Raw genomic sequence first — 26,873 nt, forward strand, 5'->3', positions numbered from 1 at the left:
ATATATATTTTTTATTACGGTATTAATATTAATTTTCAAAATTAGTGCCTGATATTAATTATAAAAATATTTTTTATTTTTTTTAATTAAAGAATATTAATGAAATTTTTTAAAATTTAATGGTATTTTTTAAAAAATACTAAGTTTCCATAGAAAAGTTTAGTAATATTTTTATTAATTTAGCCTAACAAACATCCTTTAGTTAGAGAAATCCTATAATAAAATTATATTTATAAAAAAGTTGGAAATAAATTTATAATGAATTAAATATGACTAAAATACGGTTGTGTATTACGACCACACACGTCAATACTGGATGACCTGGTTGCCTACCATAATTGTATGATCGCGCATAATACACGATCGTGCAATTATAGCATGTGATCACACGAGCGATGCAACTATAGTGAACAGTCATACTTTGGTATATTTTTTTCGATATATAATTTATTTTATATATACAATCACTAATTGATTTTTTTTTTTTTTTTCTATTCATGCTTATAAACTCTTGAGAAATTTTTTTAACTAAATCTATACCGAAAAAAGGTATGTACGTTTCACTAAATTACTTAATTTCTCAATGTCAACTCTTTTGTCCCGAACCATTTTAGTTGCAACTCAACACGAGCATGGATTCGGGTTTGTTATTTCAACTGCATGCTAGCACGAAAGTTCTCGACACTAATCTCCGTCACCAGTGTAGGACTCCTCTTCTAACAATCCTCAACAGTATGCCAGTTTCGTACGCCCACGTGCATTAATCCGACTACAAAATCTATATCTTCATATGATAAAAGGAGAGCAAAGTTTTTTTTTTTTTTTTTTTTTTTAATAAGAGCAGGGATGCAATAAAATGATTACAACTCGACAATTAGACAAATCTAGCATTCCAACTCGCTGACTAGCAAATATGGCTGCCTTGAAAAAATGCCTGAAAAAAAAAGAACATATTAATTCGTTTGTATAGGTAATGAGAGCTACATAAACTCGTGTTACATAATCTTAGATTCACGAAACATTTTATATAAACCAATTTGAGCATAACTCAATTTGAGTTTCATATAGGAATTTGTTCTATAAGGCATACTGGACTCAATGGAGCTATTTTACAAATAATCTCTCATAGATTTATTGGCACTGCGCTCCTTTTCATGGCAGGAACAAGTTATGATAGAATACGTCTTGTTTATGTCGATGAAATGGGCGGAATGACTATTCCAATTCCAAAAATATTCACGACTTTTAGTATCTTATCGATGGCTTCCCTTGCATTGCCGGGTATGAACGGTTTTGTTGCAGAATTAATAGTCTTTTTTGGAGGTGTTGGATAAAAATCTCACGTCCGCTAACAATCAAGGAACAATATCTCCATTGATACGAGGCCTCTTGGGAAGCCCAAAGCAAAACCATGAAAGTTTATGCTCAAAGTGGAGCATATCATACAATTGTGGAGAGTCGTGTTCATCTAAAAGTTGCTTAGGTCACCAACTCGAAATTTCTAATTTGTCCAAAACGGTCCAAAACGTTCTTCTAATCAAACCCGTGCACGCCCTAATAATAATAAAATTAAAAACCTATGTTTGGGAAGATTTCAAATAAGAACAATAATAAAAAAAAAAAAAAAAAAAAAAAAAAGGTAGAATTTATGAGGATTTGCAGCTAAAATTGGCGTAATTCCAATCACAATATAATGATGTATTTCCATTGGGAGGTTTTTCTTTATCAGTTAAATTTTCTATTAAATTGCACAATTTCAAACAGAAAATAAGAACAATAATCAAACACTTGTACAATACCTAACCATTTGTGACCAGCAATATAGGAACTATTCATATCCTTAAATTCTATCCCAAAAATCCTCAAAATCAATTGAAATCAATGAAAAGAAATGAGAGAATTTGATGATTACCTCTAGAACCAGGCGAAAAACTCGATCAATTGTTCTTCTGCAGATTACAAAACCCGGAATTGAACCCCAATCTTCCATTTGTTTGAAAAAATTTCATCATGACATGGCCGCTTTCTGGTTGGATTTTCTCTTCTTCTTCCTCCTCCTCCATGGAAGAAGACCAAAATTCTCAACCCTCCGATGAACATGGAGTCTCTGATGATGAACCTGGAACGCCGCTGAATGAGGAGGACGAGGAATTCCAGGCAGATTCTTACCGAGAAGATGCACAAAACGATGGAGAAAACGCCGAGGTTTCGGATGGCGTTTCCGATGAAACAGACGCCGCGGATTTACGTCAATCTAAAACCAATAGTTTCTCTCCGATTGACGATCGTATTCCGTCTGTGATCGCTATCCCTGCCAATGCACCGAACAATATCGTTACCGTTGCTGTTCCGCCACGGCGGAGAGTCACTGTCTGGACCAATGAAGATGAAATCCAGCTCTTGCGTGGTTTTCTTGAGTTTGCGTCGGAGAATCGAATATCTCCCCATCGTCTTCAGCAGCAAGATGCCGCTGCGTTCTATCGTAGAATCAAACCGAAAATTCAGCTTTGTTGCGGTAAGAATCAATTACTCGACAAGCTTCGGAGATTGAGAAGGAAGTACCAAATCACTTCGAATAAGATCGATTGCGGCGAGAAACCGGCCTTCAAAAGCCTCCACGAGCGATCGACCTTCGACATTTCGAGAAAAATTTGGGGCCGAAATTCCGGCAAAAAGCAAACGTCGGTAGAAGATAGCATTCTAGACGAAGTCCTCGCGGACATTAATCCTAACTTCATCGAAATCCAGGTGAAAACAGAGAACCTCGAAGAAGACGAATCCGAAGAGCGAGAAGATTATCAGCAATTAACAAAACGGCGACGCACGGCATATCTCCCTGGTGAAGCGAGCAATTCGAACGAGATTCCGGCAAGGACGAACAGTATAGTCGACGATATCGGAAAAATTTCAGGATTGGTTGAGGAGGTGGCGAGGGGATGCCTGTCGCCGTTATTCAAGGAGTTGATTAGTAACGGATGGCCGCCGGTTGGACTCGCCGGGAGGATTCCAAATTGCGGCGGGGGAGAGGCCGGGGAGGAGCGATGGCGGAAGCAGCAAGAGTTGGAAATGGAGGTTTATTTGAAGAGATTGGAATTGGTGCAGGAAGAAATTAGGGTTTCATTAGAACAGTTGAGATCAAAGGAAGAAGAAAGTAAAAATAACGATAATAATGGCTAAATTACAATGTTTTAACAATGTAATTTACAATCTTAACCTTATAACTTGTACAGTACATGTGTTTATATATTCATTGGACATAATTTGGATAATTGGATACGAAGAACAATGAACGTATTTGAGTGCAATGCAATTTCGGGTTGGATTCAATTGGTGTCCCAAGTAACTTCGTAATCCAACTCAATCTCGTACCTCTTCAAAGTCGTGATATTGACACAATCAGCATTAAAGAAACTCAAACCCCATATTCACTTTTAGCCCAACTTTATGGTTTCGGGTTGGATTCAATTGGTGTCCCAAGTAACTTTGTAATCTAACTCAATCTCATATATCTTCAAAGTCGTGATATTGACACAATCAGCATTAAAGAAACTCAAACCCCATATTCACTTTTAGCCCAACTTTATGGTTTCGGGTTGGATTTAATTGGTGTCCCAAGTAACTTCGTAATCTAACTCAATCTCGTATATCTTCAAAGTCGTGATATTAACACCATCAGCATTAACAAAACTCACACCCCGTATTCACTTCTAGCCCAACTTCGTGGTTTCGAGTTGGATTCAATCGGTGTCCCAAGTAACTTAATCCAACTCAATCTTGTACCTCTTTAAAGTCGTGATATTGACATGATCAACATTAAAGAAACCCAAATCCCATATTCACTTTTAACCCAACTTTATGGTTTCATAAAACCTCAACAAGGTTTGCCTTCGTCAACCAAATATCGCTCGTGCGAAATCCAAACTTGTTCGACCATACACATCGAGACACAACATCACATTTCATTGTCATTTTGATCCCCAACAGATGTGTTCGCGTCATTCTCTTTTTGATCCAACAGATGTGTCCAAGTCATTTTCATTTTGATCCCCAACAGAAGTGTCCTTTCTAAAAGTAAGATAGAGTTGAGTCGTAAGCCTATTTTGAAATCGGTTGGATTGACATAACCAATTGAATAATCTATCCTGAGCCAACCTTTATGATTTAAATTTTGAAGACATGAAATATCCCACAAACAATTTTTCATAATCTACCAACTATGAACAACCTCAAATGTGTCAGCCAAGAGATGGAAAAACAAGGAAATATATTAACTGTAACGTCAAAAATGTTGAACAAGTTTTGATATCACTAGTCACCAACAACCAAATCACTGATTAACAAAATAACTTCATTTAGGAGTAATAAAACGAAAACTAAAAGAGACTATTAAAAAGAAAGCAACCCAATTCTGCATACGATCCTTGGTGATAAGCACAAAACTCCAGCATCCTCATTTCTTCTTTCCTGCCTTGGCAGCATCTGAAGCCTTGGTCTGTTAAAAAGACATCAACCAGTGGTAAATAGTAATGTTCCATCATTCGAGATCTCGTCGACTAGCTATGAATGTTTTTACTTACCTTCTTAACTCCACGGATTTTCTTGGCCCTGTTCTTCCTTTCCTTCATTTGCTTTCTTGACTTCTCTACCTTGGTGTCAAGTCCGTTCTGAAACGAGAAAAACGGTTGAGTTTGAGTAATGTCGAGTTTAATTATTGAATTTTGGTTTAGAGGGAGAATGTAAATTACCCTGATCAGCCTGTACTTTGGCTCATACTTCTTGGCATTCTCAACAGAATCATAGATCAAACCGAACCCGGTAGATTTTCCACCACCAAAGTGAGTTCTGAACTTGAAAACAAAGATGGCATTTGGGTCTTTCACGTCGTAGATTCTGCCCAACTTCTCCTTCAGCTCAGCCTTGAGAGCGAGATATAGAAACATATCACATGATGAGCAACATATGTCAAAATGCAAAATAATTACGCATCATGAATGCCAGAACAATACGCCTTAATTTCATAAGCTTTACAGAAAAGTTTAGATGTCACCATTTCAATGAAACTTCGGAAATTACCAAAAGGAGCATGAAGTAAGCAACGAGTGTATAAAAATTAGTATTAGTTATAATGTTCAAGACAAGAAGAGGTACCCGATGGAAATAATTGATGAGATTCATGTTGTATTCTAAAGAATTTTGCACATATGAAAGCCAATTACTGAAGTAAAATAACATAAATTCGACCAAAAAGCAAAAGGAAATTGAATCGAAAAATGATTTACCTTTGAGACATTGGGTCTGCCTGGGTGAAGAACATCAATAACCTGAAATAAACATGGAACAAACAGGTTATAAACGACTTCAAAATCTATTCCAACCCCCATCAAAATGTTAAACAAATAGGAGTCTCTGAGCTACCAAGGAACAAAAATCACCAGCCCTAAAGCAACCACGGTCGTCAAAGTGGCAAGCACTAAATACCCTAAGCTCCAAGTAATTAAGAAACGAAAAACTTCAGATTCAATTAAACATAAGAGAACCCTTTACAGCGTCAAACAAATGCAACTCATCCACTTCAGTACCACACCAGAATCCACGAACTAACAAACTCCAAACTCAAAAACCAAAAACGAAATAAAAAAACAGGTTAACATCACCACACAAGAATTAAACGCCACGGGATCACCCAAAATCAAAGCCTAACAGAACTGGAATGCGGAAAGCAAAAACGAAAATGTGCGATCTGATAAACTTACGAATTGCTTCCTGGAGAGGAGCCTGTTGGTCATGAACTTCCTGGTCCGGATAGTGACTGCCTTGTCCGCCATGACTGAATGTGCCCCGAAGAGGATGGAAAGCTTGAAGCTCTTGGAAGGGCGAAGGCGCAGAGAAACGGCAGCTCTTAACCTGAGTCGGGATGATAAAAAGACGGGATGTCAAAACCCTAGCTGGTTAATAAAGTCATTGGTGGGTTAGGGTTTTGGGCTTTTTAAGCTATTGGGCCTGGTTTTTGGTATTCTATATGGGCCAAAAAGTTGTTGAATTTATTTTGGGCTTTTCATAGTGTCTTTGGGCTTCGGCATTTTGAAGCGCTTAGGCCACGTTTGCTTTGTTCTAATTGGGCCTAAACGTTGTTCGACCTAATTTGGGCTTTTCTATTTGATATGGGCTTTTCATAAATAGTTAGGGCTTTGGGCTTTTTAAGCTATTGGGCCTGAATTTTAGTGTTCTAATTGGGCCCAAAAATTGTTGGATCTTATTTTGGGCTTTTCTTTTTGCTATGGGCTTTTCAGAATGGGTTTGGGCTTTTGGATTTTATAACTTTTGGGCCTCGTTTTCATTGATCTAAATAGACCCAAAAGTTATTGGACCTAATATTTTTGGGCTTTTTATTTCCTATGGGCTTTTAAAAATGGGTTTGGGCTCTTGGATTTTGAAGCTTTCGGGCCTCGTTTCCATTGATCTAATTGGGACCAAAAGTTATTGGACCTTATATTTTTGGGACTTTTATTTTCAATGGGCGTTCCAAAATGGGTTTCGGCTTTTTGGTTTAGAAGCTTTCGGGCCTCGTTTCCATTGATCTAATTGGGCCCAAAAGTTATTGGACCTTATATTTTTGGGTTTTTATTTTCAATGGGCTTTATAAAATGGGTTTGGGCTTTCTGATTTTGAAGCTTTTGGGCCTGGTTTTCATTGATCTAATTGGGCCCAAAAGTTATTGGACCTCATATTTTTGGGCTTTTTATTTTCATGGGCTTTTCAGAATGGGTTTGGGCTTTTGAAATTTGAAGCTTTGGGCCTGGTTTTGATTGATCTAATTGGGCCCAAATATTATTGGACCTCTTGGTTTTGGGCTTTTATTTTCGATGGGCTTTTCTAAATGGGTTTGGGCTTTTTGGTTTTGAAGATTTTGGGCCTCGTTTTGATTGATCTAATTGAGCCCAAATGTTATTGGACCTCATGTTTTTTGGGCTTTTTATTTTTCAATGGGCTTTTCTAAATGGGTTTGGGCTTTTTTGTTTTGAAGCTTTTGGGCCTCGTTTCCATTGATCTAATTGGGCTCGAAAGTTATTGGACCTTTTAGTTTTGGGCTTTTTATTTCCTATGGGCTTTTCTAAATGGGTTTGGTATTTTGGATTTGAAAGCCTTTGGGTCTCGTATTTTTGGGCTTTTTATTTTCTATTCACTTTCCATAATTTTTTTGTGGTAATATGTAAAAAATTATTTACAACTGGAAAATAAAAAACTGAATTATATATTTTTTTGAGAGGAGAGTGAATAGTTATTTATTTTTTTCATCTCTGTAGGTCCACCTACCCTCTAACAGAGAGGTCGTTCTCTACTCCAACCCCTTCAGGGCCAGCATTCTTGTTGACACTCGTTCTTTTCTCCAATCGATGTGGGACCCCCACCAAATTCATTCTGCTTCGGGGCCAACGTCCTAACTGGCACACCCCTCGTGTCTACACCATTTCGGGGAACAACCTTCTCGCTGGCACATCGCACCAAATCCACCTCCCATCGGGGGCAACGTCCTTACTGGCACACCACCTCGTGTCTACCCCCCTTTAGAGAATAGATTCCTCATTGGCACATCACCCGGTGTTTGGCTCTGATACCATTTTTTAACAACCTAAGCCTACCGCTAGCAGATATATTTCTTTTGTGCTTTCCCTTTCGGGCTTCGCCTCAATGCTTTAAAACGAGTCTGCTAAGGTTCCCACACCCTTATAAAAAATATCTCCTTTTATCTCTTTTATTTACCTGTTTTTTAATCATAAATTCATCTCAAAAACCCTAAAAACGATGTTCGAGTAAATTGAAGGAAAATAAACCTAAGCCACAATGAGAAAGAAATTGAGGCAATATAATAACTTAAAATCAATAGCACTTCGTTATAATAGGTATATTATAATTACACGTCAATAATTCCATCACATCAAAAGGGAGGAATTGAAGCAATTCTAAGATCATATGGCACATCACAAAGTCAACATCCTCGTGATTCTCGGTCTGAAAATTCTCATCTAGCCTACTCTCTTTTTACATAGCCAACCAATTGGTATACTCTTCCACGACGCTGACCCGATAGAAGTCAAGTCCATTATCTAAAAAAGAATGGTCACGATTTTTCTTTCTTAAGTAATTAATAATTATCGTCAATCACAACTAAATTTCTTTTTGAAAAGATTATTAAGTAGATAAGTACGTGATGTAATATTTAATACTATTAATAACGTTTTTTTTTATAATAGTAACGGAATATTGAAAGAATGAATATTTTTGGAGTTTATCTTAATAATAATTATTATTATACAAAATTACCAAAAAAAAAATAAATTTTTTTAATACATGATATAATTATTAAAATTAAAAATAATTATAATCGAAGAGAGTTGTAAGGAATATAAAAGAATATTATTTTTCTTTTGGAAAGGTATAAAGTAAAAGAATTTTAAAGGTAATCCACCTCTCAAAATTAAATTAAATTAAATTAAATAATAAATAAAATAAATCCACTATTTTGACCCAATCTTCTTATTCAAATATTATATACTATTTTAATTATAAAAATATATTACAATGGTTTTAGTTAAGGTCACAATCCCACTTTGATGCAGCGGACTTGCGATTGTGCGACACTCAATTCCCAGCAACAAGTGAGGGAAGCCTATTCGTTCTTGCATCGCCTACAGCCAAGCGACGTATGCTCGAGCCTCTGACCTCGGTTTAAGAAAAGAGTTTTAGAAAACGGGGGCAGAGAGATTATGATTCAAGAACTCGACTAACCTGAACTATAAATATTGGGATTGGTTAGATTTTTTTCTGTTTGGGTTAGGTTAAATTTTTTAAAAACTAAAAATTCGAGTCGGTTTACGGGTTAACATTTTTTTTGTTTGGTCAACTTGACCCACCCGAAAATTAGTTTACAACCCAACCTGCCCTGTCATACTTTTAAATTAAAAAAACTTGACAACTCAACCGAATAGAGTCGAGTATCTTTGGGCGTTTGACAGCGATGCGGTGGTGGAACGTGCATGGTGGGGTAGAGTCGAGTGCGTTCAAGCGTGCAACATGAGCCACGTTGAGCACGAAATGTTATAACGTTGCCTCCTAATTTGGGCTGGCTTAAGGGTGGATGATGGCTGGGTACGATGACGAAACCTTGTTGAGTACAGGACGTTGTGGTGTTGCCTTCGAGTGTTGGGTTGGGTTGGATTATGAACTCTATTAAGCTGCTCGTTTCACCGACCTAACTAACTCAATTTTTTTTTTTTTTTTTTGGCGAATAATAAAAGGAAAAAGAACCAAAAATGGTCAATGATAAAAGTCCAACGCTGAGAAGAATAATTTTTAATTAAATTATTTTAAAATGAGATTTTTTCCATTATAATAATTTTTTTTGGCGTGTAATAAAAGAAAAAAAAATTACATTTTTTAAAATAAAATGGTCAAATAAACTAAATTAAAAATAAGGTAATTGGGTCAAATTTATTAATTACTTAATAATTATAAAAAGTATTCTTTTTTATTTTTTAAATAATTTAATTAATGGCTTGAAAAGTTAAAGGTATTATTTAATTAAGATTTGATCTAAAGTACATGATTATTATCTTTAATCAATAATTAATTTAGATATTGAACCTTCCCCATGGCTTCCTTTTTAAAGTTATATGATATGGTCCTTATTATAAAATAAAGTTAATATCATATTATTATAAATATTTATTTTTTATGTGACAATAAGCCAAGTAAACTAGCAAGCTAGCGTGTAAAGCCGACACTAAATTTCCGTACAGCTAACGACATAATCAAAGTTATCACGATCACGTCTCTTTTTTAAACCACAATTATAATTTGGGACGATATGCTTTTTTTTAATGATTGAAATATAAAATCAGTAACGTTTATAGGATGAATGGACGACTATTTTCACAGTTGTGATATTTCTATGACTCGTATCACGAGACAACTTTTGGTATCAAAAAATAAATACAACGTGTAACGGCCCAAGCCCACCACTAGCAGATATTGTCCTCTCTGGATTTTCTCTCAAGGTTATTAAAATGGGTCTGCCACGAAAAGCTTGAATACCCTTACAAAGAACGTTTCGTTCTCCTCCCCAACTGATGTGGGATCTCATGACCCAACGTCCTCGCTGGCACTCGTTCCTCTCTCAAATTGATGTGGGATCTCACAATCCACCTCATTTTGGGGCTCAGCGTCCTCGCTGGCACACCACCTGGTGTCTACCTCCCTTCAGGGTTCAGCCTCCTCGCTGGCACATTGCCCGGTATTTGGCTTTGATACCATTTGTAACAGTCTAAGCCCACCGCTAATGGATATTGTCTTTTTAAGGTTTTTCCTTTCAGGGTTCCCCTCAAAGTTTTTAAAACGCGTCTGTTAGTGAGAGATTTCCACACCTATGTAAAAAAAATGTTTTGTTCTCCTCTCCGGCTGATGTGAGATCACATACAATGCATATACAATATATCATGAACGAGTGGAACGGGTAATTATCATTTACAATTTTGAGCTCACGATTTTGAAAGCGGCTCGTGAGACCGTGAGGATAGCTTGTCGTGATTGTCATCGTCAATCGACTTTATGTTTCTTTATGAATTAGGATTCTTATCATCATGTGGGAGAGAGGTAATGCAAAGTGCTCCAAAGTGTAAATGAGGTCATTGTGTGGACCATACACAAAAGGTGGAATGATCTTGTAAAGTGATGTGGATAAACGTTGGGAGGAGAAAAGTGTGTGCATGGCCACATAAAAAAAGGAAGCAATACAAAAGCATACCCTTTTTTAACCTAAAACGAAACACAATTTCAACTGAAACACTAAAACCGAACACGATTTCAGCTTTGACTTGTGAGATCCCACGTCGGTTGGAGATGGAAATGAAGCATTCTTTATAAGGGTGTGGAAACCTCTCTCTAGTAGACGCGTTTTAAAACCGTGTGATTGACAGTGATACGTAACGGGTCAAAGTGGACAATATCGACTAACGGTAGAGTTGGGTTGTTGCAAATAGTATCAGAGGCAGACACTGGGCGGTGTGCCAGCAAGGACGTTGACCCCTAAAGAGGGTGGATTGTAAGATCCCATATCGGTTAAATAAGGGAACAAAACATTGCTTATAAGGGTGTGGAAACCTCTCCTTAGTAGACACGTTTTAAAACCGTGAGGCTGACGGCGATAAGTAACGGGCCAAAACAGACAATATCTGCTAGCAGTGGGCTTGAGCTATTATGTAGTTTCAGAGTCGGGTTTCGAACAGTGCGCCAACGAGGACGCTGGCCCCTCAAAGGGGGTGGATTGTGAGATTCCACATTCATTGGTAAGAAAAACGAAACATTCCTTATAAGGGTGTGGAAACGTCTCCCTAGTAGACGCGTTTTAAAACCGTGAAATTGACGGCAATACATAACATATCAAAGGAGACAATATCTACTAGTGATGGGCTTAGCTGTTACATGATTTGTAGGACCAAATCAATCGACAAGCTCTCGAAACTTTTCCTTTCAGGTAAAATCCAAGGGGGGAAAGCGGTAAAGCTCGAGCGTTTTCAAACCAACACAACCCATTAATTCATTCAAGTATATTTACATTGTACGATCGAAAATGTCTCGTAAAAGAACGTTTAGCTCACGATTTTACTCGAGAACATACTCCACTTCACAACTCTTACCCGTGAGGCCCGACGTTCTTGCCTCACGACACTCTTTTCCCTACCCTTTCGGTTTCGTTCAAGAAATGGCGAATGTGATATATTTATTTGACTTGTTTTAGTGTATAGAATCCATAAAAGAATACAAGGAGGGACCTTACATTGTTACATATGAACAGCATCAACTGGTAGAGAGATTGCTCTATGAAGAGAGCTTGGAAGCAATGAACCATTACAGGCATTTTTAGCCGTGACAACCTTCTCCACGACAGGCGATTCCACAACCTTCCGAGCGTCTGAACCGTAACAGCTATTACTGATATAAACACGGCTCTCGGTACTATTTCGGTTCGTATCTCGATCGGACCTGTCGAGGGTATGGTCGTGGCTTACCAGTGTCCCATTCTCCATTTTTTGTTCTTTGAGCTTGTTTAATTCCATTTGGTACTTTGCCTTAATCCATCTCAGTTCTTGCTGGGCATCATTTTCATCGATATCTCGAGGTTCATATAACGAAGGCGTTTCCGAGAAAGAAAGGGAATTCATCAGGTCCCTAAGCGACGTTCTCGTATTAGGAGCGGTTTTACTTTCCATGATCGTTTCTTTAGCATCCGTGACTGTACTTGGTCGATCTGTTTTCTCGTAATCTTCATCCGAGTGGCTATGTCGTGAGCTCATTGAGCTAAGTTCACGGCTTTCGTGACGTCCCCATATTTCAGGATAATTCAAGCTTGATATATTCGGTGCACCCTCTACTGGATGATGCTCGGATTCATCAGCTTGATACATTATCTCCTCGAAACGACCGTGTATCGAAGCATATCGATGTCCACAACATTGAGCTACGTCCGAGTTTTTTCCGCCAGGATTCCTCAATGAAAGACCATTTGATGAAGCATTGTTGTAAGAAGTAGTAGCACAATTATGACAAGCAAAACGAGGCGTTTCCTCAATTCCCGGACCTGGTCTCCATTCGGGCACCAAGGAAGCGATTTCTCCGTCGATCATATCAGCAATTCTCGTCACGTCTTGATCTGTAATATCTAGTTCCGCTACCATTTCTGTTGCAACGCTTAATGCTGTATCCGTCTCGACATCGAACGGAAAGTAAATGTTCCTAATAAGTCCTGTAAACGAACCGGTTTAGATTCATCATCGGATCGTAACCAAAGTTTTCGAGGAAGAAATTTCTACCTTCTTTATCAGTAATTCTGAGTCTTAAGAAGATGCTACCATCATCTCTCATCTTCCCTTTGATGCTAATATCAACATCTTCAGAATGTTCACCTTCATAATACTCGAAAAGCTCGATTCCATTGGTTTCGTGATCAATCGGATGGTAACCCGATTCACTTGAAGCTTCGAAACTATAGTCATATGGATATACGTTACAAAAGGAGCTGTCACGTCTTATAAGAGGGCATACATCGTCGAATCCTCTCCCGTAATCGACAGGTCTAAGATCATATTCGCCACTATCGACTTGAAGGAAAGGATCATTCAAAAGCTCCACTGCCGAGAGTCGAAATGAAACCGATGCTAAACACTTATCGATGAACTGTCGCACTTCGGGATCTTTCACTTTGTACAAGGCATCTGGTTTTTTCCCCTGAAAACGCACAACATAACGCATTAATCTCGAGCATATGAACACGAACGCGAACACGAGCATCCAAAACACGTTTAGAGAGAGATTCTTACGGATACGACTTTCTTGTAGATCTGAGCAGGATGAGTGCATTCGCTGTATGGATATTCGAACGTTATCATCTCGAGAACGCACATCCCGAATGAGTAAATATCGACTAATTCGTTATATGCTTCTGCATACACTTCTGGAGCCATAAACTCTGGTGTTCCTGTGAATTTATAACACACTATGAAAACCTCTTACAATTTTACCTACTTTCAAAATAAGAATCATATCTTACGGTCCACCCCCTTGGGCCCAGCGTTCTCGTTGGAACGGTGGCACACTGTCTAGTGTCTGGCTCTGATACCATTTGTAACAGCCAAAACCCACCGCTAGCAGATATTGTCCTCTTTGGACTTTCCCTTCCGAGCTTCCCCTCAAGATTTTAAAACGCGTTTGTCAGGGAGAGGTTTCCACACCCTTATAAGGAATGTTTCGTTCTCCTCTCCAACCGATGTGGGATCTCACAATCCACCCCCTTGGGGCCCAACGTCCTCCCGGCACACCGCCCAATGCCTGACTTTGATACCATTTGTAACAGTCTAAGTCCACCGCTAGCAGATATTGTCCTCTTTGGGCTTTCCCTCCCGGGCTTCCCCTCAAGGTTTTAAAACGCGTCTATTAGAAAGAGGTTTCCACACCCTTATAAGGAATGTTTCGTTCTCCTATAGTCTCGACTTTCCCTTCCAGGCTTCCCCTCAAGGTTTTAAAACAGGTTTGTTCGAGAGAGGTTTCCACACCTTTATAAGAAATGTTTCGTTCCCCTCTCCAACCGATGTGGGATCTCACAATCCACCCCCCTTGGAGGCCAGCGTCCTCGTTGGCACACTGCCCAATGCCGGGCTCTGATACCATTAGTAACAGCTCAAACCCACCGCAGATATTGTCCTCTTTGGGCTTTCCCTTTCAGGCTATACCCCTCAAGGTTTTAAAACGCGTCTATTAGAGAAAGGTTTCCAGACCCTTATAAGGAATGCTTCGTTCCCCTCTCCAACCAATACGCGATCTCACAAGTGGTACTAGAAGCACAAATTCACGTAGGACGTGGGGTTAACAAACCAATAGTTCGAGATAAGCAAACCCACATAACTCACGCTAAACAAATCCAACCCGTAAGCCAAACAACCCCCGAAATGAACAGAGTTTCAAGGGGGACGATAGAGATCGTTCGACACCACAATCACAAGCTACACAAACCCAACTCCAAGACCGAACAATACCGAAACAAACAAAGTTTTCAAAAGCCGAAATCCAAAACCATACCTACACAATGATCAGCATGAGATTTCCTAAGAATAGCAGCAAGTCCAAGATCACCAATCTTAACCTCCCCTTGATTACCATTAACAAAGATATTATCACACTTGAGATCTCTATGGATGATAGGAGGCTCATGGCTATGCAAATAATGAAGCCCCTTCAAAATCTGCCTACACCAATGCTTCACAGCTCTAATATTAACTCGTTTATGCTTCAATCTATACCTAAAGAACAAAACCCCACCAAAATATGCCAAAAATCAGTCAAAAAAACAACACCCAGATACCAAAATGACCAGAAATGACTGAAAATCATCCAAGTTCATCAGATACTTACTGTCTAAGAGTACCAGAAGTGAACATTTCAGTAACAAAATTGATGTTTCTATTAGCAATATCAACCCAAGAAGTGTAGAATTTCATGATATTTCTATGTTTCAATGTCTTCAAAAGATGAATCTCACAGTAAAGTCGTTCCAGATCTTCAGGACTTTGCAAGAAATCATAGAGTTTCACTTGATTCCAAGCTACTTCAATTCCATCATACTCATCAAAAGCTCTGTAACTACAAAAACCCAAATGAAGAACAAACGAACAAAAACCCATCAATAATCTTCAAAAGAAGAACAGATTTCCAGAAATTAATGTAATGGGAAGCTCATAAAATGCAAGAAATCATGTTCTTACACTGTTTTTGAAGCCCCTTTTCCTAAAATTTCATTATACTGCAACGAACAACAAAACCCAAAATCATAAAAGGGGAAAAACATGAACACAATACAGAGAAAGAGATAAGGAGACGTACTCTGCCATATCGGCCAGTGGGATCAATTTCAACGAATTCAGAGCAATCGGGCTCAAGATCTGAGAAACCATCCATTGTTTTCTTGTGTTCATACAAATTTTTTCAACATCAGAGCTGTTGAATCTTGTTTAATAAGATGGAAATCGAAAAGGGTTGTTCATTAGCTCATGAACACGCGCTACAAGGAGGAGAGAGAGAGAGAAGGGGGATTTTATAAATTTTGCATAACCCTCTTCGAGTGACTGAGCGGAGAAGATGAAGATTGAAAAAGAAAATTAATTAATTATATAATAATTAATTCAATTAAGAGAGAGAGAGAGAGAGAGAGAGAGAGGGAGAGAGAAAGCACGTTAATCCACTGGCAGGAACAGTGGCGCCCTTTGAAAGTAGGAAGAAAGAGCCAGCCAGCCAACCACCACTTCCAACAATGTGACAATTATACAAAAATAAATAAATAAAATAAATAAATATTTGTGAAATTACGAATTTAGCCTTTAAATGTAAGTTTTATAATTTTATGTCATTAAAGAGTGGAGACTTGGTTGTTACAAATGGTATTTGAGCTAGATATCGAGCGATGTGCTAGCGAGGAGACTGAGCCTCGAAGGGAGTAGACATTAAGCGGTGTGTTAGTAAGAGTGCCTTGAATATCTATGAGTCGTTATAAAATTGAGAACGTTCGAGGCGGTGTGCCAGCAAGAACGCTGGATTTCGAAGGGGTGGATTGTGAGATCCCATATTGGTTGGGGAGGAGAACAAAACACCCTATGAAACACCCTTTATAAAGATTTCCACGTTCGAGGCGTAGACACGAGGCAGTGTGCTAGTAAGGACGCTGAACCTCAAAAGGGGTGGATTGTGAGATCCCACATCGGTTGGGGAGGAGAATGAAAACACCCTACGAAACACCCTTTATAAGGATTTCTACGTTCGAGACGAAGACATGAGGCGGTGTGCCAGCAAAGATGCTGGACCTCAAAAGGGGTGGATTGTGAAATCCCACATCGGATGGGGAGAAGAATGAAAACACCCTTTATAAGGACTTCCACGTTCGAGGCGTAGACATGAGGCGGTGTGCCAGCAAGGACGCTGGACCTCAAAGGGGTGGATTGTGAGATCCCACATCAGATGGAGATGAAATACCCTTTATAAGGATTTCCACGTTCGAGGCGTAAACACGAGGCGGTGTGCCAACAAGGACACTGGACCTTGAAGGAGGTAGATTGTGAGATCTCACATTGATTAGGGAGGAGAACAAAACACCTTTTATAAGAGTCTGGAAACCTCTGCGACGTACAAGACATTATCTACTAGAGGTGGGTTTGGGCCGTTACATTAATTATTTAATTTAGTTATTAGTTAATGTTAATTTTGGAAAAAAAAGTTTGTCAACAAAAATAAATTTTAAAATTTCTTCCAATTTTTTAAAATTTAGTGTATTAATATAAAATTTATCGTTAATCAATCTTAATATCCACCGATCGTGAAAGATATAATTTAAATATTTTAAGTCGTAAAGAATAAATCGAAAAAATTCTAAAAATGAATAAAAACTATGATACCACCGAAGCACCAAAGCTGATTTTCATCCGGGTTTCTACACGTTTATAAAGGATGTTTTGATCTCCTCCCAACCAATGTGGGATATCACAATCGACCTCCTTCGGGACCCACCGTCCTTATCCACACGTTTATAAAGGATGTTTCGTTCTCCTCCCCAACCAATGTGGGATATCACAATCCACCTCCCTTCGAGATACAGCGTCCTTATTAGCACACCGCCTCGTGTCTACCCCATTCGGGGAACAACCTCCTCGTTCGCACATAATCCGATGTCTAGCTCTGATATCATTTGTAACGCCCCAAGTCCACCGTTAGCCGATATTGTCCTCTTTGGGCTTCCCCTCAAAACTTTAAAACGCGTATGCTAGGAAAAGGTTTCTACACCCTTGTAAAGGGTATTTCGTTCTCCTTCCAACCAATGTGGGATATCATAATCAACCCCCTTCAGGACCCAGCGTCCTTATTAGCACACCATCTCGTGTCTACCCCCTTTGGGGAACAACCTCCTTTTTGGCACATAATCCGATGTCTGGCTCTGATACCATTTGTAACGCCCCAAGTCCACCGCTAGCAGATATTGTCCTCTTTGGGCTTTCCCTCAAAACTTTAAAACGCGTCTGCAAGGAAAAGGTTTCTACACCCTTATAAAGGGTGTTTAGTTCTCCTCCCAACCAATATGGGATATCATAATCAACCCCCTTCGAGACCCAGCGTCCTTATCCACACACTTATAAAGGATGTTTCGTTCTCCTCCCCAACCAATGTGGGATATCACAATCCACCCCTCTTCGTGATTCAGCGTCCTTACTAGCACACCGCCTTGTGTCTACCTCCTCCGGGGAACAACCTCCTCATTGGCACATAGTCCGGTGTCTGGCTCTGATACTATTTGTAACGGCCCAGATCCACCACTAGTAAATATTGTCTTCTTTAAGCTTTCCCGGAAAAATCTAATTATATTTGAAATTATTCCTTTGAATAATAATTTTTTTTTTATAGATTCTTTAAAATTTCCTTTTTTTTATTGAGTCATGATGATTGAAGTCTCAATTATTGCAAGGAATTATTTTTTTATTATTATTATTAAAGATATGACTAAGAAAAAAGTGTAAACAAAAAGAAAATTAAATACTTTTCAATAAATTTGAAGTCTTTACTTTTTTTATGGCCAAAAAACAATTATTGGCCTATAAATTAACAAAAAGCAAAACTTCCCTTCACTTCCTCGTAAAAAAAAGGGTTGACGTGACCTAATTTTGACCTAGTTCGTTGAATTTTTATTAGTCGAGTTGCTCGTATTTGACAACTTTGATCGTTAATTTCAATTGGTATAAATAGATACGAAAGATTTGAATTCGTAATAGACTCGACCCGTTGAACTTGGTCGGTTGAGTTGAAGTTACCGAAAGAATTCCATATACAGTAAAAGTTGTATTGAAATATCTTAGCCTAGAAAATTTATAATTAATATCTCGATGTCTATATATACCATAGATTGTGCTTCATTTCTTAGATATTAGAGGTGTACACGTGTTGGGTTGGGCTAGAATTGTTTTTGTTTACCAACCTGATTGGGGTTGGTTAGGTTGTTGACCCGAGCAACTCGAATAGAGTTCACAACCCAACCCAACCCAACCGTCTATTTTCGAGCTGGGTTGTCGAATTATTTTAAAAAATCATACCTATCCACAATACATATCATATTAATAACTAAAATCTTATAAACTTCAAATATCTAACATTTCTAAGTCACAATGCATGGCCTTCAACAAGCCTATCTTTGTCCCTTTTGTCTTTTTGATGTCTCTGTCTTGCTTATGTCTCAACTTATCTTCAATGCCCACTTCGTGGTGTGTTGGATAATGCACTGTCCTCCTCAATCGCATCATGACACTCTTCTATATTGGCCCGCATGTGGTCGGATGGGCATCTCTTGACTTTGCTTGTCATGACATGAGGATCACAACTTACTCTTTTCATAGTATGGTTATGACATTCTTCTGTCGCTACAAATATTAAATATTCTTAATCTTTTAAAAAGTATGGTGGGGTTCGATTCTAACCCTATTTTCAGATTTGTTGAGTTGACCCAATAAAAAAAAAAAATCAACTTGCAAACCGTAAAGTTCAAATATCAAACATTTATAAGTCGCAAGCATCACGTCCCGGGCCTTCAACAAGCCTATCTTTGTCCCTCTTGTCTATCTAATGTCTCTGTCTTGCTTATGTCTCAACTTGTCTTCAATGCCCATTTTGTGTGGTGGTGTGTTGGATGATGCACCATTCTCCTCGATCGCATCATGGCACTCTTCTATATTGAGGGACGCCGTTTTGCTTGTCATGACGTGAGGGTCACAACCTACTTTCTTCATAGTATGGTTGTGACATTCTCCCCCACTTAACTTAGTTATCGTCGCTACAAACATTAAATATTCTTAATTTTTTTAAAAGTATGGTGGGGTTCGGTTCTAACCCTATTTTCAGATTTATTGAGTTGACCCAACAAAAAAAAAAAAAAATCAACTTACAAACCCGATCGAATTTTTTATTTTCAAAAATTTTAACTCACCCCAAACTAAATAAATAAAAAAAAATCTAGCCCTGGGTTGAGTTGGGTAGTCTGAATTGATCGAATTATCGAACCATATGAACATCCGTATTAGATTGATAGGGACAAAAAGGGAAAGGATTCAAAAGTTTTGAATGCAAATTAAACCATGAAATATTGTAATATGAAAAATGGCCCTACAAATAATTAAATTTTTAAAAATGTCCCCAAAAAACCAACAAATTTCCCAAACAGCACGAGTGACCCCTTGTTTGGATAGGAGGTTAGGGTACACTCAAGTAATCCTTATTTGTACAATCCCCACCTTTTCCCCTCATTCCATTGTCTCACCCAAATATTCAAAAATAATTAATTAATTTCTTTTTATTATTTGCGCCATTTAATAATATATTTTTAAATATTATTTTAATATATATAATATAATCTTTTGAAAATATTTCATATTCATCGGTATACACGAAATAATACTATCTAAAGTATATATGTAACAGCTCAAACTCACCGCTAGCGGATATTGTCCTCTCAGGATTTCCCCTCAAATTTTTTAAAACGCGTCTACTAGGAAGAGGTTTCTGTATTCTTATAAAAGATATTTCGTTTTCCTCTCCAACCGATGTGGGATCTCACAGTATAGCATTTAGGGTCATTTACAGATCTCAAACTTTACAGAATCCTGTTAGATTACTCGAAACAAAATCCTCGATTTTAATCGAAGAAAAAAATGAAATATTTTAAATATTAAACTCTGCTTATATTGATTTTATTATGATTTATACCTAGTGAGAAAAAATAATCATTTTATTATTTATTATATATTATTAATTAAAAATTACAAAAATACCCTTAATCTCGTACCATTGTTTATTATAAGAATTAAAAACGAAATATATTCGAGTTATAATTTAAAACAATAAAATAAAAAATATTTTAATTTACATTTTCATTAAAAAAAAAATCAAATTATCATTGGATTCCCATTTCAAATTTGGTTTTTCTTAATTAATAAAGGTCAGAAAAGGGATTATTTTAATGTGATATTAAAAATAAAAAAAAATGGATTAACTTGAATTTTTTATATAATTTAAAAAATAATTATAAGATAAATATGAACATGATGCAAAGTGGTCAACGTTTCAAAATTCGAAGTTTGACTCATTTACTTTGATTCCGTAAACGCCGTACGGACAAATAACATGTCTCGGAATTGACAACTCTACCCCTTTCCTATTTTGCCCTTCTCTCAAATTAATTTATTATTTTAGACTTAATTAATAATTGAAATCTATTTATTTATTTTCAAACGTTTAATAAAAATTTAAATATATATTTTTAAAAATTTAACATTATTTAAAAAATTTATGGGAGATAATTAATTAATTAATTAATTAATTAATTAATTAATTAATAGATATAATTGTACGTTAAAACAAAAATAAAATATAAATTATATAGATATAATTGAAAACTTGTATCTAGCAGACGCGTAATGGGGAAGCCCGGAAGTGAAAGTCCAAAGAGGACAGTATCTGGATGAATACTGATTCCATTGTGTACCACTGGAAGCCTTGAAGGGAAGCTCGAAAGGGAAAGCCGAGACAATATCTGCTTAATTTAAATGTAACAAAACATAAGTACTAAAGTAGTATTTTAATCTTAAATTATTTTTGTGATGTCTGACATTGGTTGGGGAGGAGAACAAACCACCATTTATAAGGGCGTGGAAACATTCCCCTAACAGACGCGTTTTAAAGCCTTGAGGGGAAGCCCGAAAGGAAAAGCCCAAACCACCATTTATAAGGGTGTGGAAACCTTCGCCTAGCAGACGCGTTTTTCTGCGCCGTTACAAATGGTATCAGAGCCAGATGTCACGGTCATGCCTGTCCAGGGCCTGTTGCCCATGGCCGCATGCCCATGACAAGCCAAACCCTTGTCATGTCTTTTCATTCTAGTGTTTTTCCCTTTGTAATTCTAGAGCGTATGACACCTCAAGAAAATCATGTCTAGGCCTGCCAGAACTAAAATGGCCCAGAATGTACTATAGGGGGATATGACTAGTCGTCAACTTCTCCCTACCCAAGGTTATATATGCTAAGCCGTTGTTATCTTTCTCTTGCTTGCTTATATAACGTCTCTTTCTAAAATCTCTCTTTCAAAAATCTCTCTCTCTCCTCGTTTTCTAAAACCTTCTTTTAAAACCGAGGCTAGAGGCTCGACCGTACGTCGCTTGGCCGTAGGCGACGCAAGAACAAATTGGCTTAACTCACTTGTCGCTGGAAAGTGAGTGCCGCACAATCGCTAGTCCGCTGCCTTCGAAAGTGCGATTGTGTCAAGTGGTATCAGAGCTTTGTTAGCTCCGTAACGTCATACAGACCGAAATCATGTCGACGACAAAGTCGACACCCAAAGCACAAGCCGATCGGCTTACGCTAATAGAGGAGGAAATGCTGTTCCTCAAAGAAGTCCCTGACACCCTCCGTTTCCTGGAAACACGGGTGACCGAACTGAGTGAGAAAGTCGTCCAAGTCGACGCAATGGGCAACCGCCTAGACGGGTTGCCAATCGCAGAACTGTTGTTTCGAGTGACTTCGCTCGAAGAAAGAGTTGCTCCTACGAGCAGCCCAAAACCGTCTGATAGTCCGGATAGCTCTGTCGCACACAAAGAGGGACGTGGCGAAGAGTTCGACGTACTACAAAACACAATGATGAGTTTGTTCAATGGATTGGCTGATGAATTCAGATCAACAGTCGACGACCTCCAAGAAAGGATGTCCGCCATGAGCACTCGAATTGAAGTTACCATGAAAGCCGTGGAAGGTGTCGCGGCTGGACAAACTAATGCAGGATCCAACAAACTAAGGTTCCCAGACCCTAGAGCCTTCAAAGGGAATCGGGACGCCAAAGAGTTGGAGAACTTCATCTTTGACGTCGAACAGTACTTCAAAGCCACAACGGCTTGTACCGACGACAAGAAGGTGACTGTAGCTGCGATGTATCTCGTAGACGACGCCAAACTGTGGTGGCGTACGAAGGTGCAAGACATCGAGGATGGAGTGTGCACCATTGACTCATGGGAGGACCTCAAGAGAGAGTTGAGGGAACAATTCCTCCCCGAGAACGCAGGACACATAGCAATGGAGAAAATAGTAGCCCTGAAACACACTGGAAACATACGGGACTACGTCAGACAATTCTCAACCCTGATGCTGGATATCAGGGGTACAGCAGAGAAGGACAAGGTGTTCTTCTTTATAAATGGTCTACAACCGTGGGCCAAAACAAAGATACATGAGAACAGGGTCCAAACCCTAGCTGCCGCAATGGCCTGTGCCGAAAGACTCGTGGACTGTGGGAACGAAGCAGGATCCCAAAGAAGAGCGACACCAGCCCCAAACAATGGGGGCAAACCATACCGACCACCAGGCCATCGAAATGGAAGCCCCAACAGATCGAATGGATGGACGGATAGACCTCCTCAGAACAATCAAGCGGGGACATCTCGAGGGCCTTACCACCAAAAGAACCACCCGACGACGCCTTTGCAATGCATGCTATGTAAAGGCCCCCACAAGGTATCCTACTGTCCTCATCGGGCCTCTCTCACTGCACTCCAAGTGTCCATTCAAGAGAGCAATGAGGCAAGAGTCGAGACTTTGCTAGACAAGAAAGAAGATCACGACAACCCCCGAATGGGCGCACTCAAATTCTTGTCAGCCCTCCAACGGAAAGTCGAACCGAAGGAGATAATAGAGAAAGGGCTTATGTTCGTAGATGCCACCATAAACTCTCGACTGAGCAAGAGCACTCTAATAGACTCTGGAGCAACCCACAACTTCATTGCTGATCAAGAAGCCAGAATATTGGGACTCACCGTAGGAAAAGACCCGGGGAAGATGAAAGCTGTCAACTCCGAGGCCTTGCCTATTGTGGGAGTTTCCAAAGGAGTCCCCTTCAAAATAGGGGATTGGACTGGAGAGCTAGACCTTGTCGTGGTTCGCATGGACGACTTCGATGTGGTACTTGGGATGGAGTTCCTCCTAGAACACAAAGTCATCCCAATGCCATTGGCGAAATGCTTGGTGATCACCGACCGTAACCCCACAGTAATACCTGCAAGCATCAAGCAACCAGGTAGTCTTCGGATGATCTCGGCCATACAGCTGAAAAGGGGACTCGCACGAGAGGAACCTACCTTCATGGCCATACCACTGATAGAAGAGGCAACCACCGAAGAGACTGTCCCAGAGGAAATCAAGGATGTATTAGACAGCTATACCGACATAATGCCAGAGAGTCTACCACAAACACTACCACCTCGTCGAGGCATTGACCACGAAATCGAACTCCTCCCCGGGGTTAAGCCGCCCGCAAAGAATGCATATCGGATGGCTCCACCCGAGCTAGCCGAATTGAGGAAACAACTAGACGAGTTGCTGAAGGCGGGATTCATTCGCCCGGCAAAGGCCCCTTATGGAGCCCCCGTACTATTCCAGAAGAAGAAGGATGGGACGTTGCGTCTGTGCATAGACTATAGAGCCTTAAACAAGGTGACAGTACGCAACAAATATCCTCTGCCGATAATATCTGACTTGTTCGACCAACTTCACGGGGCCAAGTACTTCACGAAATTGGACTTACGATCGGGATATTATCAAGTACGTATTGCCGAAGGGGACGAACCCAAGACGACGTGCGTAACAAGATATGGGGCCTTCGAATTCCTAGTAATGCCCTTTGGCTTGACAAACGCCCCAGCTACGTTCTGCACGTTGATGAACCAGGTTTTCTACGAATACCTGGATCAGTTCGTCATAGTATACCTCGACGACATTGTTGTTTACAGCACAACCCTCGAGGAACACAAAGTGCACTTGAAGTTAGTGTTTGACAAGCTCCGGCAGAATCAGCTGTATGTGAAGAAGGAGAAATGTGCATTCGCACAAACATGCATCCACTTCCTTGGACATGTCGTCAGATGTGGACAAATCAGTATGGATAGCGACAAGATAAAAGCTATCCAAGAATGGAAGGTTCCTACTTCCGTATCTGAGTTGAGGTCCTTCTTAGGACTAGCCAACTACTATAGGCGGTTCGTCGAAGGGTTTTCACGACGAGCCGCCCCATTGACAGAGCTGTTGAAGAAAGACCACCCTTGGTCGTGGTCGAATGATTGTCAAATGGCCTTTGAAAATCTGAAAACAACCATGACGAGGGGTCCTGTCCTCGGGTTGGTTGACGTCACAAAGCCATTTGAAGTGGAAACCGATGCTTCCGACTTTGCTCTCGGTGGGGTCCTTATTCAAGAAGGCCACCCCATCGCTTACGAAAGTCGAAAGCTCAACGATGCCGAACGAAGATACACTGTCTCCGAGAAAGAAATGCTGGCTGTAGTCCACTGCCTTCGAGTCTGGAGACAGTACCTCTTAGGATCGCAGTTCGTAGTGAAGACGGATAACAGCGCCACTTGCCACTTCTTTGATCAACCAAAATTAACAGCAAAACAAGCCCGGTGGCAGGAGTCGTTGGCTGAATTCGACTTCAAGTTCGAACACAAAGCGGGAAAGAGTAATCAAGCAGCCGACGCGCTGAGTCGGAAGGGCGAACATGCGGCCCTGTGCATGTTAGCCCATATTCATTCAAGTAAGATCGACGGATCGATGCGGGACATCATCAAGGAACATCTACACAAAGACCCATCGGCCAAAGCCGTTGTCGAACTAGCTAAGGCTGGAAAGACACGACAGTTTTGGGTTGAGGGGGACCTCCTGATAACCAAAGGAAACAGATTGTACGTCCCAAGAACGGGGGAACTGAGGAAGAAGCTCATTCAAGAATGTCACGACACCTTATGGGCCGGACACCCGGGATGGCAAAGAACATACGCCCTAATAAAGAAGGGGTACTTCTGGCCAAACATGCGAGACGACATCATGCAATACACCAAGACGTGCCTCATCTGCCAACAGGATAAGGTCGAGAAAGCCAAAGTCTCTGGACTCTTGGAACCTCTACCTGTGCCAACAAGACCCTGGGAAAGTGTATCTCTGGACTTCATAACACACCTCCCAAAAGTCGGGGAATATGACGCCATCTTGGTTATTGTGGACCGGTTCTCAAAATATGCGACGTTCATCCCCACTCCCAAATTATGTTCGGCGGAACTCACAGCCCAACTGTTTTTCAAACACGTTGTAAAGTTATGGGGCATTCCGTCGAGCATCATCAGTGACAGGGATGGCAGATTCATTGGGACATTCTGGACTGAGTTATTCGCTTTCTTGGGAACAACCTTGAACATCTCCTCGAGTTATCACCCTCAAACCGATGGACAGACAGAACGGTTCAACTGCTTGCTCGAAGAATACTTACGTCACTTCGTCGACGCTCGCCAAAAGAACTGGATACAATTGTTAGATGTCGCCCAATTTTGCTTCAATTGTCAAACAAGCTCGTCTACAGGGAAGAGTCCCTTTGAAATTGTAAGTGGACGACAACCGGCCTTACCCCATATTATTGATCATCCTTATGCAGGAAAAAACCCTCAAGCACACAACTTTACAAGAGAATGGAAGCAGACGACAGATATAGCCCGAGCATATTTAGAGAAGGCTTCCAAGCATATGAAGAAATGGGCGGACAAGAAGCGTCGCCCCCTTCATTTCCGTGCAGGAGATCAAGTCCTTATCAAGCTGAGACCAGAACAGATCAGATTTCGTAGCCGAAAGGACCAGAGATTAGTTCGTAAATACGAAGGCCCGGTTGAAGTCCTTAAAAAGATTGGGGCTACCTCCTACCGAGTTGCACTCCCCGCATGGATGAAAATTCACCCCGTCATTCATGTGAGCAACTTGAAGCCCTATCACCCTGATCCAGACGACGACCATCGAAATACAACCACAAGACCGAGCATCGATCTGAAACAAAAAGAAACAAAGGAAGTGGAAGAGATCCTAGCCGACAGGGTTAGGAAGATAGGAAGACCTGTACGGACGATTCGTGAATTCCTTGTCAAATGGAAGAATCTCCCTACAGAGGAAACAAGCTGGGAACGCGCCGAAGATCTGAACTCCGCCGCCACCCACATCGCAAGGTATGAAAGTAGTCGGTTGACGGGGACGTCAACCAATTAGGTGGGGGAGGATGTCACGGTCATGCCTGTCCAGGGCCTGTTGCCCATGGCCGCATGCCCATGACAAGCCAAACCCTTGTCATGTCTTTTCATTCTAGTGTTTTTCCCTTTGTAATTCTAGAGCGTATGACACCTCAAGAAAATCATGTCTAGGCCTGCCAGAACTAAAATGGCCCAGAATGTACT

The 26,873-nt window shown here is 39.9% G+C and overlaps 3 protein-coding genes across 3 annotated transcripts; 1 reads left to right on the top strand and 2 right to left on the bottom strand.

Annotated features, from left to right (window-relative positions):
* The first annotated feature begins 1,858 nt into the window (after positions 1–1,858).
* Positions 1,859–3,329, top strand: LOC111798185 (putative transcription factor At3g04930). Its single transcript, XM_023681191.2, has one exon. It carries the CDS (start codon positions 2,011–2,013, stop codon positions 3,175–3,177), a length of 1,167 nt encoding a protein of 388 aa, XP_023536959.2. The 5' UTR covers positions 1,859–2,010; the 3' UTR covers positions 3,178–3,329.
* A 918-nt stretch (positions 3,330–4,247) lies between these two features.
* Positions 4,248–5,933, bottom strand: LOC111798000 (small ribosomal subunit protein eS24z). Its single transcript, XM_023680932.2, has 5 exons — positions 5,754–5,933; positions 5,280–5,321; positions 4,746–4,916; positions 4,578–4,664; positions 4,248–4,492 (listed from the first exon to the last, which is right to left on the bottom strand). The coding sequence occupies exons 1-5, from the start codon at positions 5,823–5,825 to the stop codon at positions 4,451–4,453; spliced, it is 414 nt and encodes a 137-aa protein (XP_023536700.1). The 5' UTR covers positions 5,826–5,933; the 3' UTR covers positions 4,248–4,450.
* A 5,826-nt stretch (positions 5,934–11,759) lies between these two features.
* On the bottom strand, positions 11,760–15,673 carry LOC111798577 (putative serine/threonine-protein kinase WNK9). The gene is made up of 7 exons (XM_023681817.2): positions 15,430–15,673; positions 15,312–15,349; positions 14,962–15,189; positions 14,629–14,849; positions 13,374–13,531; positions 12,867–13,281; positions 11,760–12,799 (listed from the first exon to the last, which is right to left on the bottom strand). Exons 1-7 carry the CDS (start codon positions 15,502–15,504, stop codon positions 11,838–11,840), a joined length of 2,097 nt encoding a protein of 698 aa, XP_023537585.2. The 5' UTR covers positions 15,505–15,673; the 3' UTR covers positions 11,760–11,837.
* Between the last annotated feature and the right edge of the window lie 11,200 nt (positions 15,674–26,873).

Source organism: Cucurbita pepo, chromosome 7 (assembly GCF_057944985.1).
Source record: "Cucurbita pepo subsp. pepo isolate OVF chromosome 7, ASM5794498v1, whole genome shotgun sequence".
Lineage (NCBI taxonomy): Eukaryota > Viridiplantae > Streptophyta > Magnoliopsida > Cucurbitales > Cucurbitaceae > Cucurbita > Cucurbita pepo.

Excerpts from the sequence above, each read along its gene's own strand:
- LOC111798185 (XM_023681191.2), top strand. The coding sequence starts at position 2,011 with ATGACATGGCCGCTTTCTGGTTGGATTTTCTCTTCTTCTTCCTCCTCC.
- LOC111798000 (XM_023680932.2), bottom strand. The coding sequence starts at position 5,825 with ATGGCGGACAAGGCAGTCACTATCCGGACCAGGAAGTTCATGACCAAC. Across the intron at positions 5,322-5,753 it reads TCCTCTCCAGGAAGCAATTC|GTTATTGATGTTCTTCACCC; the intron begins GTAAGTTTATCA and ends TGTTTATTTCAG. Across the intron at positions 4,493-4,577 it reads AAATCCGTGGAGTTAAGAAG|ACCAAGGCTTCAGATGCTGC; the intron begins GTAAGTAAAAAC and ends TCTTTTTAACAG.
- LOC111798577 (XM_023681817.2), bottom strand. The coding sequence starts at position 15,504 with ATGGATGGTTTCTCAGATCTTGAGCCCGATTGCTCTGAATTCGTTGAA. Across the intron at positions 15,350-15,429 it reads CCACTGGCCGATATGGCAGA|TATAATGAAATTTTAGGAAA; the intron begins GTACGTCTCCTT and ends TGTTCGTTGCAG. Across the intron at positions 13,532-14,628 it reads TCATGCTGATCATTGTGTAG|GAACACCAGAGTTTATGGCT; the intron begins GTATGGTTTTGG and ends ATAAATTCACAG.